The 12993-nt window shown below is 40.6% G+C and overlaps 1 protein-coding gene across 1 annotated transcript in view; it reads right to left on the reverse strand.

Annotated features, from left to right (window-relative positions):
• The window catches only part of SLC25A43 (solute carrier family 25 member 43), a 60758-nt gene that overhangs the window by 31419 nt on the left and 16346 nt on the right, over nt 1–12993 (reverse strand). Inside the window, exons 2-3 of the mRNA XM_077146492.1 lie at nt 11805–12046; nt 7137–7309 (exon numbers count right to left, since the gene is read on the reverse strand). Coding sequence (XP_077002607.1) covers nt 7137–7309; nt 11805–12046 — 415 coding nt within the window. The remainder of the gene's footprint in view (nt 1–7136; nt 7310–11804; nt 12047–12993) is intronic.

Here is a 12993-nt window from a genome sequence, read left to right on the forward strand (position 1 = left end):
AATAGACATTTCTCCAAAGAAAATCTACAAATGGCCAAAAAGCACAAGAAAAGATTCTCAAAATCTGTGCTGGTTTGAAGCTGTTATGTACCCCAGAAAAACCATGTTCTTCTAATCCAATCTTGTGGGGGCAGATTAACTCTTGGGTGGGACTTTTTGATTAGGTTGTTTCCATGAAGATGTGACCCCACCCATTCAGGGTGGGTCTTAATCCACTTACTGGAGTCCTGTAAGAGGGAGATCTTTTGGAGAAAACACAGATGTTTGGAGATGCTAAGCTAAGAGAGGAAAACCAGAGTTTGCCCTGGAGAAGCTAAGAGAGGACCCAGAGATATTTAGAGAAAGAAAATGCCCCAGGAAAAGCTAGAAGAATCCACAGAAGCTGAAAGATCCATTTTAAAACCAACCCAGGAGAAAAGGACCAGCAGAAGTGACCATGTGCCTTCCCATGTGACAGAGAAACTCCAGAAATGGTCATCCTTTCTTGAGTGAAAGTATCCTCTTGTTGATGACTTAATTTGGACATTTTCATGGCCTTAGAACTGTAAATTTGTAACCTAAAAAATCTCCTTTGTAAAAGCCAATCCATTTCTGGTATACCGCATTCCGGTAGCATTAGCAAACCGAAACAACATCACTAGCTATTAGGGAAATGCAAATTAAAACCACAATGAGATACTGTTTTATACCTACTAGAATGGCTGCTATTAAAAACAAAACAGAACATTAAAAGTGTTGGAGAGGACGTGGAGAAACAGGAACACTCATTCATTGCTGGTGGGAATGTAAAATGGTACAGCTGCTGAGGAAAACTGTTTGGCATTTTCTTAGAAATTTAAATATAGAATTACCAAATAACCCTACAATCCCACTTCTATACCACAAAGAACTGAAAGCAGGACTCAAACAGATACTTGCACACTGATGTTCATAGAGGTATTATTTACAATCGCCAAAAGACAGAAGCAAACCAAGTGTCCATCAACTGATGAATGGATAAACAAAATATGCTATATACACACAATGGAATATTATTCAGTAGTAAAAAGGAATGAAGTTCTGATACATGGGACAAATGGATGCATCTTGAAAACGTTATGTTGAGTGAAATAGGACAGATATCTTATGATCTCATTGATAGGAGAATAAGAAGAATAATTAGAATAAGCACATTCATAGAGTCAGAATCTAGAATATAGGTTACCATGGAACAGGGTAGGGGTAGGGAATGGGAAGTTAAGACTTAAAAGCTACATTGTTTCTATTGGGATGATGGAAAAGTTCTGGTAATGGATGGTGGTGATGATAGTATAACCTTGTGAATGTAATTAGCAGCACCTGGTTTGAATATGTCTGAATGTGGTCTTAAAGAGGAAAATTTTAGGTTGTATATATGTTACTAGAATAAAAATAAAAAAAACAACAACCACGGAACCACATTACTAAGTTAAACCATGGACTATTAATAGCATAATTGTAAAAATGTGCTATCATCAATTGTAACAAATGTACCACAACAATGCAAGTTGTTAATAAAAGGGTAGCATATGGGAATCTTGTATTTTATGCATGATTGCTTGATAACTTCATAACTTCTTTAAAAAAATGGCCCTGGGGTATAAAGCTGATAGTTGGCTTTATGGCTGATGAAATGGAGACACCTAATAAGGGCAACAGGGGAGTGTGTCAGGCAGAGGTATGACAGGACCAAGCTTGTGCCTGGTGCCTTGCTCCTCATCCTTTTAGGAAGCCACTGGGCTCCAAGGTGCCCATGTTCTCAACTGCTCCCTGGATTTGCAGGGCAGCACACCCCCCCCCCCCACCCCCGCTTGTCTCCTTCTCCTCTCCACATGCATCTGTCCAGAGAACGATGATTTTTTAAAAAATCAGGACTCCTTGGTCCTTATTAAGGGTCCACAGATGAATCAGGTAAATCAATCTCTGTCATATTTATCCCTTCTACTTATCTTAATACACTAAGTGCTGCCGCAGCCTCTTCTGGCCAGGTGCTGGAGATTCAAGATGAAAAGGCCAGGACCTACCTGGAAGAGTTTGAGCTGAGATACACTGAAGTGGAGAAGCGGATTTTAGGTTAAAGTAGTCTTGGGGTCCATGAGAGTACCAGGTGGGGTGTTCATTCCATTTGTGCATGGGGCTGACCCACCCCCCTCCCCACTGGAAACCATTCTACTGAAACATGCACATGCATACTTTACCTCTCCATTCTCTAGCATGCCAGCCAGGAGCCAAGGCAAGAAAAAGAAAAAGGAATAAAATAAGTGTAAGCATGGTGAAGGGCTCAGCTGTTTAACCAAGACTTCTGATTATTGCTATTAATGTTCAAAAGAGTTCCAACCTGATATAGCATTCAGTGGCAGATTGTGTGTGTGTGTTGTTCATGTGTGTGTGTGTCTAGATCAAAGCAAAGCATATTAGGAGAGTGAGACAGTCAGGCAAAGTGGCTGTCAGTGTGGGGGCTGAGAAAATTCCCTGTCCAGCTGGTTATCCAAAAGACACCTGAAATTGATTTGCTTCCTGATGGGCAGTGCGACACGGAAAGCCGATGGAATGCAAATGTCACTATTAAGTGTGCTCACATCAGAGCAGCCTGGTTGCCTTGCAAAGGTCCCTTGTTATGAATTCTGCTGGCAAACTTGTTCCCTTGTGGGGAGAACATCATTAAAGCACAATCAGAAAATTTGGATTGTGATCTTTGTAGGACCCCCCCACCCCCACCCAACACACACACAAAATTTAGGGCTTGCGTATTGTTTCTAGGCCCATTATACTCCAAACTGAAGATGACTTCAGGGCAGGGATTATGAGGTTATTAACTGGACAGAGGTCACCCACAGTTAGGCTCCAGTACTCACGGTACTCGCTCCCCAGTTACTGCAGCGACATCTAATGGCCAAAGGAAGCAATACTATGTTTGTATTTAAAAGCAGCCTGTGGTTCTGCCTTGTGGGTTGATTTTAATATAGAGTGCACAAAGTATTATTATGGTTACTAACCTCTGAAAAATACCACTTTCACCGTGATCCTACGAACTCACTTCCTATATCTTTATAAAGCATTTATGATGTCATTCATAATTGGATGCTGATAATACTTTGTGAAAACAGTGCAAATTACCTCTTTGGATTTTTTTTCTTTTTAACATGCATCATGATTCTGCATTTATTTGTAAACTTCTTCTTGCAGCTGTGTATGCATTATCTAAGATGTTTCCATACCAGGGAAAAGATTATCAATATTTACTGCCAAATACCCACTTCCAGTTTTACCTTACCCCAGTTTATAGTAGATTATTGTGTTAAGGATATATTGCAGTGTAGAATGCAGCACTGGCTAGATTTCCCACACAGAAGGGCACTGCTCAAGACCCCAAGAGGAGAAAAGGAAACTAAAAGTTTATGGAGAAGACTGAAACCCCCATTCCACGTTTCAGCTTCACCTGACAGCCTTTCTCACTAACTCCTCTCTCCCCACCTCCACTCCCCAGCTGAAGGCCCTGATTTTGGACAGGCCTGCTATGGAGAGGAAGCTGAGCTCACCAAACCTTGAACCATGTATAAGGAACACTAAATTATAAGAGGTGGCAGAAAGGGTGCATGGATAGTTCAGCGGTTAGAATGCCTGCCTTTCATGTGGGAGACCTGGGTTCAATTCCCGGATCATGCCCCCCCCCCCAAAAAAAAGAGGTGGCAGAAAGTGCTGGAGAGAGACCCCTGGCTCCACTACTTCAAAAAGTGATCCTGAAAGCATGGGCACCAGTGATATAAATATCCTTTGTTTCACCCATGTTTGATGGTCAATTTGTGAGAGCCTATTTTCACTAAAAGATTCTTAGGGCTAGGGTTTTCTAATTAAAAATTTTTTTTTAGGGCTAGGGGTTTTTAAAGCGGCAACAAACCCTGTAATATATTATAGCTCCTTCCCACTCCACCTCCTCTTATTTTCTTTTTTGAAAAAGAAGCTATCTTTTTTAAGAAAGAGCATTATCACTATATGAAAAAGAAAAACAGCTTTTCTTAAGGTGGAACAATATAAAAGTGTCAAATTTTGGCAATTTTATATAGCTCAACCTAATGAAAGGAGACCGAATCTAAAGGAGAGGTATACTGTCTTCCTGAATAGAAGACCGAAGATTTTACCGAAATAATTCCAGGCTTACAGGCTTAACATAATTCCAATTGAAAGCACAAGGTAATTTTGAAGTTCATCAGGAAGAAGTAGTTAAGAATAATCCAGGAAATGCTGAAGAGCAATGTGGAGGGATTTACCCTATCAGATATTAAAATGTATCACAAAACTACAGTAATTGAAATAGGGTAATTCTGGCACAAGCACAGACTAACAAAACAACAGGACAGAATACACAGCCCTGGACAGGCCTTAAAATATATAAATATATTTAGCATTTGGTAAAAGTTGTATCACAAAGTATTGGGGAACAGAAAGATTATTGCAAAAAATGGTGCTGAAACAATTTGTAAGCTATTTTTTTTAAAGTTAGATCATCACCTCACATCATACCTCAGATAAATTCTAAATGTATTAAAAATGTTAAGTTTAAAAATTATAACAAAAAAGTATTAAAAGAACATATAAGTGATTGGTCATATGCCTGTGGGGAGAGGAAGGTCTTTTAAGCAGAAAAGCAAAGTTAGAAACAAAAAATAGTAATAGACATAACAGCATAAAAACTTAAAAACATATATACAATGCAACAACACACTACCCCATAGACAGCATTAGAAGTCAAATGACAAACTGGGAAAAATCTGGGCAAATGTATGATCAAGGGTTAACAGTCTTAATTTATAAAGACTTTTTAGCAATCAATAGAAAAACCCGAATGTCCTAGAAAAAGTGAAGGTCACAGAAAATTTACACAGGAATACAAAGGGTCTATCGATATATGAAAAACATACAATTTTACCTATAACCAATGAACTTCTAATTAAAACAATGTGCTACCATTTTTCAGCTATTCACAACTATCTGAAAAGTGATAATAATTAATAGTGAGAGTTTAGGAGATTAAACAGCTTCACTTGCGAATGTAAATTTACAAACCTACTGGAGTGCAAATTTCATTAAGAGCCTTAGAATTATTCATATCTTGTGACCAGTAAGTCAATTTCTCTGAATACAGCCTAAGGGTATTATCATGGATGTGAAAAAAACCAGGGATATTCAATGCAATGTTATTATATTGAAGAATTATACACAGCTTAAATATTCAAAAATTGAGAAACTATTACATGCTTATAGCACATCCATATGATGGAATATTATGTGTTAATTTTTAAAAGATGTTTTCAAAACTTAATGGCCTGGGGCAATACCATTACATATGAAAGACAGGATACTAATTTTTATACATAGCCTGAATATTTTGTACAAATATATATATTTATATTCATACACATATATTTATACACACACATACACACATACATAGAAGAAAAACTAATCAATATAATCCATGTATGTTGGGCTTATGGGTCATTGTTGCTTTCTTTTTTGTACTTTTCCATATTTCCTTTCAATACTCTGTGCATGGCTTTTTTTTTTTTTAATGTATGCTGTATGGCGGGGTCACATTTCATTCTTTTCCCGTGTGAGTATCCTATTATTGCAGCATCTTTTGTTGAATTTTTGTTTGTTTGTTTTGCTTGTTTGTTTTTTGGGAAGTGCATGGACCAGGAGTGAACCCTGGATTTCCTGCATGGCAGGGAAGAATTCTACCACTAAACTACCCTTGTGTCCCCTCTGTGCATGACTTTTAAAATGAGAAATAATGGCTTTTATAAACAAGCAATCACTAAGCAGCCTCTAAATTTGCATCTATCCTACAATCACAACAGTGTGACAATTACTTATGTGTTTGGACAAGGACAAGAAAGGAACATGATCCAGAAGGATGAAAGTGGCAGAACTGTAATCACGATGCACACCATTCTGAAGGCAGCTTTTCTCTGTGGGCTTGGATAGGTACCTTCAGGCTTTTGAGTGCTGAGGTAGGTGATGGCCTAGGCCAATCGAGAAAACTACCAAGGGGAAGCCAGAGGTCATTGAGGTAACAGGGGGACAAATTAGAGTCAGGTGGAAAAACTAACTCAGCTGGGACTGATGGTTTAAAATTTGACTTAGCTGACCCCAAACAAAATTTCCATGCAGCTCTTTAGGAATATATGGATTGTATAAATCAAGTTTTGCCTAGAAGACACCATGGAGGCAGAGATGCCTGTGGAAGTGGTGTGTTAAAGGAGGCTAGGGTAAAGTGAGCAAGGTTGAGTGCCAATGTGGAGTGTCAGCCCTGTTTGGATTCTGAGCCTGCCCCTGCTGTTTAGATGGAGCTGTCACACCCCCACCCTTTTATTTGAACCACTCCAATTTTTCCTTTACCCAAAATGGTTTATTCTAGGTTAAGCCAATTTTTCACTTTGAAGCCTCCGATATCAGGCTTTTGCCTTTGTGATCTGTAGAGAAAAGGTGAGGTTTCCCAGGTAAAGATTAGGAAAATGCATGGCCAATCCTGCTCTAACACTGCCCCATTTGAAATGACAGTTACCTTTGCAGCAAGGGAATCGGGGACTTTGGGACCATTGTCATCTATTGTTCTGGGTTACCTTAGTTCTATCTAGTCTGCTTCACTGAGGTAAGGAGCAGCTTTGAAAGCCAAAGAGTGCAATGTCCATGCTAGGGAGGCAGCAAGGAGAGGGTGTACTGGTGCATTCTACTTGCCGGTGGTCTTGGAGCAGGGAGAACCACAAGAGATATGATGGGCAGTGGCAGTTACCAAGAAGACAGGAAAGAAAGCTGGCCCCCTTTTATGGAGGCCTGATAAAAGATGGAGAACAGAGTATGGGATGTGGCATGGGCTAGGACAACAGTCTGAGGTTAGCAGCAGAAACCCCACAGGAGTGGGGATGTGCATAGTATTTGTATGAGCAGTTACAATCTCTCTGGAAACCAGGCATCACTCAGGGTCAGCAACCTTATGGTTGCTATCCACTCAGAAAACCTTCAAGGCACCCATAATCACCACCACCACCACCCCCACCCCCCCAACACACACACAAATACACACGCGTGCGCGCACACACACACATATTACCCCTTACCTGCATCTTTCTCTTCATGGTGTCAAAGGGAAAGGAGAGGGTCTGAGTCACTGCAGCAGCCAAACAGACATTGGCAAAGTTCTGGAGGAGAGAGAACCGATCTCGGGGTCCATTCCAGATTTTCTCCAAGTTCATGTAAACTAGAAGGGAGCCAGCAGAGAATGGGAGAGCACCTGCAAAATGAGGCCAGGAAGAGGCTGCTGATGTCCCGGGGAAAACATTGGCTTGAGAACATACTTGTCAGTGGGAATCCAGGGAAGGTGAACAGGAGGGGCTCTGGGCTTATTAAGATCACTGCAACCAAAGGAGCATGAGGGAACATCCCTGAATGATGATAACATTCTGTATTTTTTTTAACTTTTTAAACTTTTTTATTGTATAGTATAACATATATACAAAGCAAAGAAATACAAAAGCAACAGTTTTCAAAGCACTCTTCAACAAGTGGTTACAGGACAGATCCCAGAGTTTGTCATGGGCTACCATACAATCCTCTCACATTTTTCCTTCTAGCTGCTCCAGAATATAGGAGGCTAGAAGGCTTAAATATTTTTGTTTATCATCACAATTGACTTTTAACGTTCTGTATTTTGATAGGGGTCTGTGTCATTTTTCAAAATGCATCAGATGGCTCACTTAAGGTTTGTGCATTTTACTGTACATAAATTTTACTTAAAAAACTTGAACTCTAGTTAATGATATACATGTTGAAGAGTTTAGGGATGAAGTGTACTGATGTTGGCAACTTACAGTGACATCATCAAAAAATAAGATGGACTTATAAATGGCTAGAGAGGGATAGATGGATAGATATGCAATAAAGCAAATAAAGCAAAATGTTAATTATCAGATTTAGGCAATAGGTATATGGGTGTTCACTCGACAATTCTTTTAACCTTTCTTTAGTTTTGAAATTAAAAAAAATTAAATGTTGAAAGAAATCACCCGTGTTAAAAAAGAAAAATGTTAATGGGCAGCACCTAATCAAGTTTTGGAGGCTAGGAGGGACTGGTGTCTAGCTAAGAAGAAAGCATGCTGTGAAAACTGGAAAGTGAGAGATTCTCAATGGTGAGGTTACTTGACCTCACCTTTGGGAATGATGTGATCATATTAGGGCCCAGTGGGCCCCCCAAACTGCATGCACCTTCCTAGGAAAAGATGGTGCGCAAGTAGTGCAGTGGAGGCACTTTCTGACACTTTGGGATCACTCTTGAGTTTACAGAGGGATCAATTTCTTCCCCAAAATGTGACTTAAAAATAGGTCATAAGAAAAGGACTGTTGATCTTCAGAAAAATGTAATATTTATCTAACTCCTGTCCTGCAGATGCTCACCATTCAGCAGAGGAGACAGTCTGGGAAAAATGAATAAATATGGTATCCCTGATATGAGCCATAATAGGGAGCTATACGAAGTGCTTTAGGTACATGAGGATAAGGGTGATTAACTTTGCCTGGGGGAATTGGGAAAGACTTCAAGGAAGAGAGAACTTTTGAACTGAGTCTCAAGGAATGAGTGGGAGATCATCAGACACAGAGAGAATGAAAAGGCATTCCGGGCAGAGGGACCAGCATGTACAAAGGCAGGCAGTTATGAAAGCTTTTCCCTGTAACTCAGAAGGAGCCACTGAAGTCATCTAAGGAGGGCAGTAAAACAAGGGTGGTGAAGCAATCAAGTTGCACAGGGGAGTCTGGAACAGGAAAGGTAAAGGTCTCTTTCAAGAGTCTAGGGGAGCCTGGCAACGTGGGACAGAAATCCTGGAATGAGCTGAGACTCAGCATCAAGGGACTGAGAAAAACCCTAGAATGAGCTGAGAATTAACATCAAGGGATTGAGAGAACCTTCTCGACCAAAGGGGGAAGAGTGAAATGAGACAAAGTGTCAATGGCTGAGAGATTCCAAACAGAGTCGAGAGGTTATCCTGGAGGTTATTCTTCTGCATTAAGTAGATATCACCTTGTTGTTCAAGATGTAGTAGAGAGGCTGGAGGGAACTGCCTGAAAATGTAGAGCTGTGTTCATCCAGTAGCCATGTTCTTGATGATGACTGAACAAGGATATAGCTTTCACAATGAGACTCTGTGAATGTGAGAACCTTGTGTCTGATGCTCCTTTTAGCTACTATATCAACAGAAGAGTAGAACATATGGAATAAAAATAAATAATAGGGGCAACAAATGTTAAAATAAATTTAGTTTGAAATGCTAGTGGTAAATGAAAGCGAGGGGTAAGGGGTATGGTATGTATAATCTTTTTTTTCTCTATTATCGTTTTATTTCTTTTTCTGTTGTCTTTTTATTTCTTTTTCTAAATTGATGCAAATGTTCTAAGAAATGATGAATATGCAACTATGTGATGATATTAAGAATTACTGATTGTATATGTAGAATGGAATGATATCTTAATGTTTTGTTTGTTAATTTTTTTAATTAATAAAAAAAAGTTTAAAAAAAAAAAAAAGTGTAGGGGAGGGTGGGCCACGGTGGCTCAGCAGGCAGATTTCTTGCCTGCTATGCCGGAGACCTGGGTTCAATTTCCGGTGCCTGACCATGCAAAAATAAATTAAAAAAAAAAAATCTAGGGGAAAAATGATGAAGGCCTGGCCTAAGGCAGAGATAGGGATGGAGCAGGAAGGGCAGACCTGAGAGTTAAAAGAGGTCAAATTGACAGGACTTGGTGACTGAAGTGGGAATGGAGTGAGAGGAGGAGTTAAGTTAAAGGAAGGAGGTATCATTCACTAGGGAATACAGGAGGAAGAGCAGGTTTGAGATAAACAAGGATATCAGGTTTAGTCTTGAGTTTGATGTGCCTATGGAGGAGCATCTACGTGAAGGTGTCCAATTGCAGGTAAATATTTGTACTGCCACCGGGAGGGGGTATAGGTCAGTGGTTAAAAGAGAGGGTTTTGGAGTTAGATAGCTAGGTAGATAAGTTCTTCCACTTTTGATTTATGTGATCTTCCAAAGTCACTTAGCCTCCCTAAGCATCTATTTCCTCATCTGTAAAATGAGTGTTCAATGTGAGACTGTCTACAAAGCATTTAGCATGGTATCTGGCACATAATTAGCACACAATATATGTTAGTCATTGTTATAAGAGAGCTTGAGAGTCATCAGAGAATACTGATGCCCATTTAAGCCATAAGCTTAGATGAGGCCATCTAGGGAGGGTATGAAAGGGTGAGAAGAAAGCCAAGGTAGAAGGTGAAATGAAAGTTAAGGATGGAGTCCAGGGGAATAGTAATATGTAAGGGAGGCTGGGAGTGTCAGATGAACCAGATGAGCCAGACGCACATGAGTTGCTAGAGAGGTGGGAAGATATCCAGGAGATGGTGTGGCCCTAGGAGCCAAGTTTCCAGAAGAAGGGGTGAGCGATCTTACCAGGTGCAATGACAAAGATCAGATAAAGAGCTGAAAGTCTACTAGACTTGGCAAGTAGGCTGTGGGCAGCTCCAGCAAAGGTTACCAAGACCACCGCATACTGAAGACTCCTTCTCATTGTCAGATGGGCAGTGTTTAGGATTGTTTCCCTACCAGTTTGTGCTAAGCCAAACCCACTCTCTCCTCTACTGCCCCTCCCTGGGATGTGATTGGCCAAAGTCAGGAGTGGGCTGTATGACTCTGGAATAGAAGGAAGTTAATTGGCTCTCTATGGATTGAATTCATACAGCTATGACCTCAGTAAAACTTATTTCACTGGTCAGAAACAAAGGTCTACAGTATATTCTTTTTGTTTGTTTTGTCTGTCCAAAAAAAGTATTCATTTTGCCTTTATTCTTTTTTCTTTTTAACTTTTTTATTGTATAGTAGAACAAAGCAAAGAAATAAAAATATATACAAAGCAAAGAAATAAAAAAGCAATAGTTTTCAAAGCACTCTTCAACAAGTAGTTACAGGACAGATTCCAGAGTTTTTCATGGGCTACCATATAATCCTCTCCGATTCTTTTTTTCCTTCTAGTTGCTCCAGAATATAGAAGGCTAGAAGGCTTAAATATTTTTTTATCATCACAATAGACTTTTTTTTCCTTCTTTTTTTGGTGAAAAATAATATACATACAAAGAAGCAATACATTTAAAAGCACAGCCCCCCAATTAGTTGTAGAACACATTTCAGAGTTTGGCATGGGTTACAATTCCACAATTTTAGGTTTTTACTTCTAGCTGCTCTAAGATACTGGAGACTAAAAGACATATCAATGTAATGATTCAGCATTCATATTTGTTGCTTCCTGTTGAAACAGAGCTCGAAGGATATTAAGGAATGATGAGGAAAAAAGAAAGGAAGAAAGAAAGAAAGAAAGACACAGACGGGCTCAGGGGGTCTGAATTTCTCAAGCTTCAGACCCCCTGAGCCCGTCTGTCTTTCTTTCTTTCTTCTTTTCTTTTTTTCTCATCATTTCTTAATATTCTTCGAGCTCCGTTTCAGTAGGAAGCAACACATATTCATCTGTTAAATCCTATCTTCACTGTATAACTCCACCATCACCTTTGATCTTTCCATCCCTCTCTTTAGGGGTATCTGGGCTATGGCCATTCTTTTTCATGTTGGAAGGGTCTGTCACTAGTATGGGATAGGGAGATGGAACTATCTGATATTTACAGTACATTCTTATGTGTCAAAGAGCACATATGTCCATATTCTTGGAAAAGGTGAGAAGTTATATCTTACCTAAAACAGTTAGGGAAACTCCTCGATAAAGGGCCAGGAACCCTTCCTGTTGGTAAACAGTAGACAAAGCATGGAGGAATCCCCTGTAAGATGGCTGTACCAGGTTCTGCACAATCAGCCGGGTTTTGATGAGGTCTGTTGGATATGTCACAATGGTAGAAACCATGCCTGCAAGACTCCCCGCCATGATGGAGCTCCACTGGGAAATGTGGCCCAGGTCATCTGTGAACAGTACAACAAACCTGGAAGAAAAGAGGGGGAAAGCCCACAGAATCAGCTATGGATTGGGCTAAAGGGCAACATTTTCCAGCATTTGAAAGTGCTTTGCAAAGTGAAAACTACTATACTAATGTATGAGGATTAATAAATAACAAATTTGGTTCCGGGTCAAGATGGCGGCTTAACAACATGCGCGTTTTAGTTCGTCCTCCAGAACAACTGCTAAATAACCAGAAACAGCACAGAACAGCTCCTGGGGCCACGTCAGTGACCAGACACACAGCGTACCCCAGTCTGGACCAGCTGGACCGGCTGCGAGCACCCCCCAAAACCGTGAGTTCCCAAAGCTACGGCGGCCAGCGCCCCTCCCCCACAGGCCGCTTCCCGGAGGGGGAAGGAAAGGACTTTACCAACAGCAGGGACTGGGCACAATCAAACGCCAATTGTGGAACTAATTAACAAATTCTGACTACTAAAAATAGGCCCCCAGCTTAGGTGAACCCGATCAAAGTGGAGGTTGCTCATTTTTGCCCCGGCACCAAGGGGGCAGGACTGACAGAAAAAGGGGGAAAAAAAAAAAGAAGGAAACAGGTTTTTGTGGCTGTGTATCTACAAAGGCTTGACTGCCTCTGGATACAGCGGCAGGACTTTTCAGGCTGCAACTGCCCCAGGCATAGGCAGAAGTGAGCTCTTTTGGGGGCTTATCTGGAGCCTGTGTCTTCTCCAGGGGAGGGGTGAAGGCCCACCCAGGTGGAATCCCTCCATCAGGGAATTCAGACACCAGTGCTTGGTAATTTGAAGCCATTAAAACCAGCCTACAACCTCTCCTCTGTCTCCAACAAACCTCCAGCCAAAGTTAAAGGTACCGCATCATCTTATGCTGGTGGGACCTGCAGTCAGACAAGCGCCACATACTGGGCAGGATAAGAAAAACAGGGTCCAGAGACTTCACAGAAAGTCTTTCAACCTG

The sequence above is a fragment of the Tamandua tetradactyla genome, chromosome X (genome assembly GCF_023851605.1).
Source record: "Tamandua tetradactyla isolate mTamTet1 chromosome X, mTamTet1.pri, whole genome shotgun sequence".
In the NCBI taxonomy this organism is placed as follows: Eukaryota; Metazoa; Chordata; class Mammalia; order Pilosa; family Myrmecophagidae; genus Tamandua; species Tamandua tetradactyla.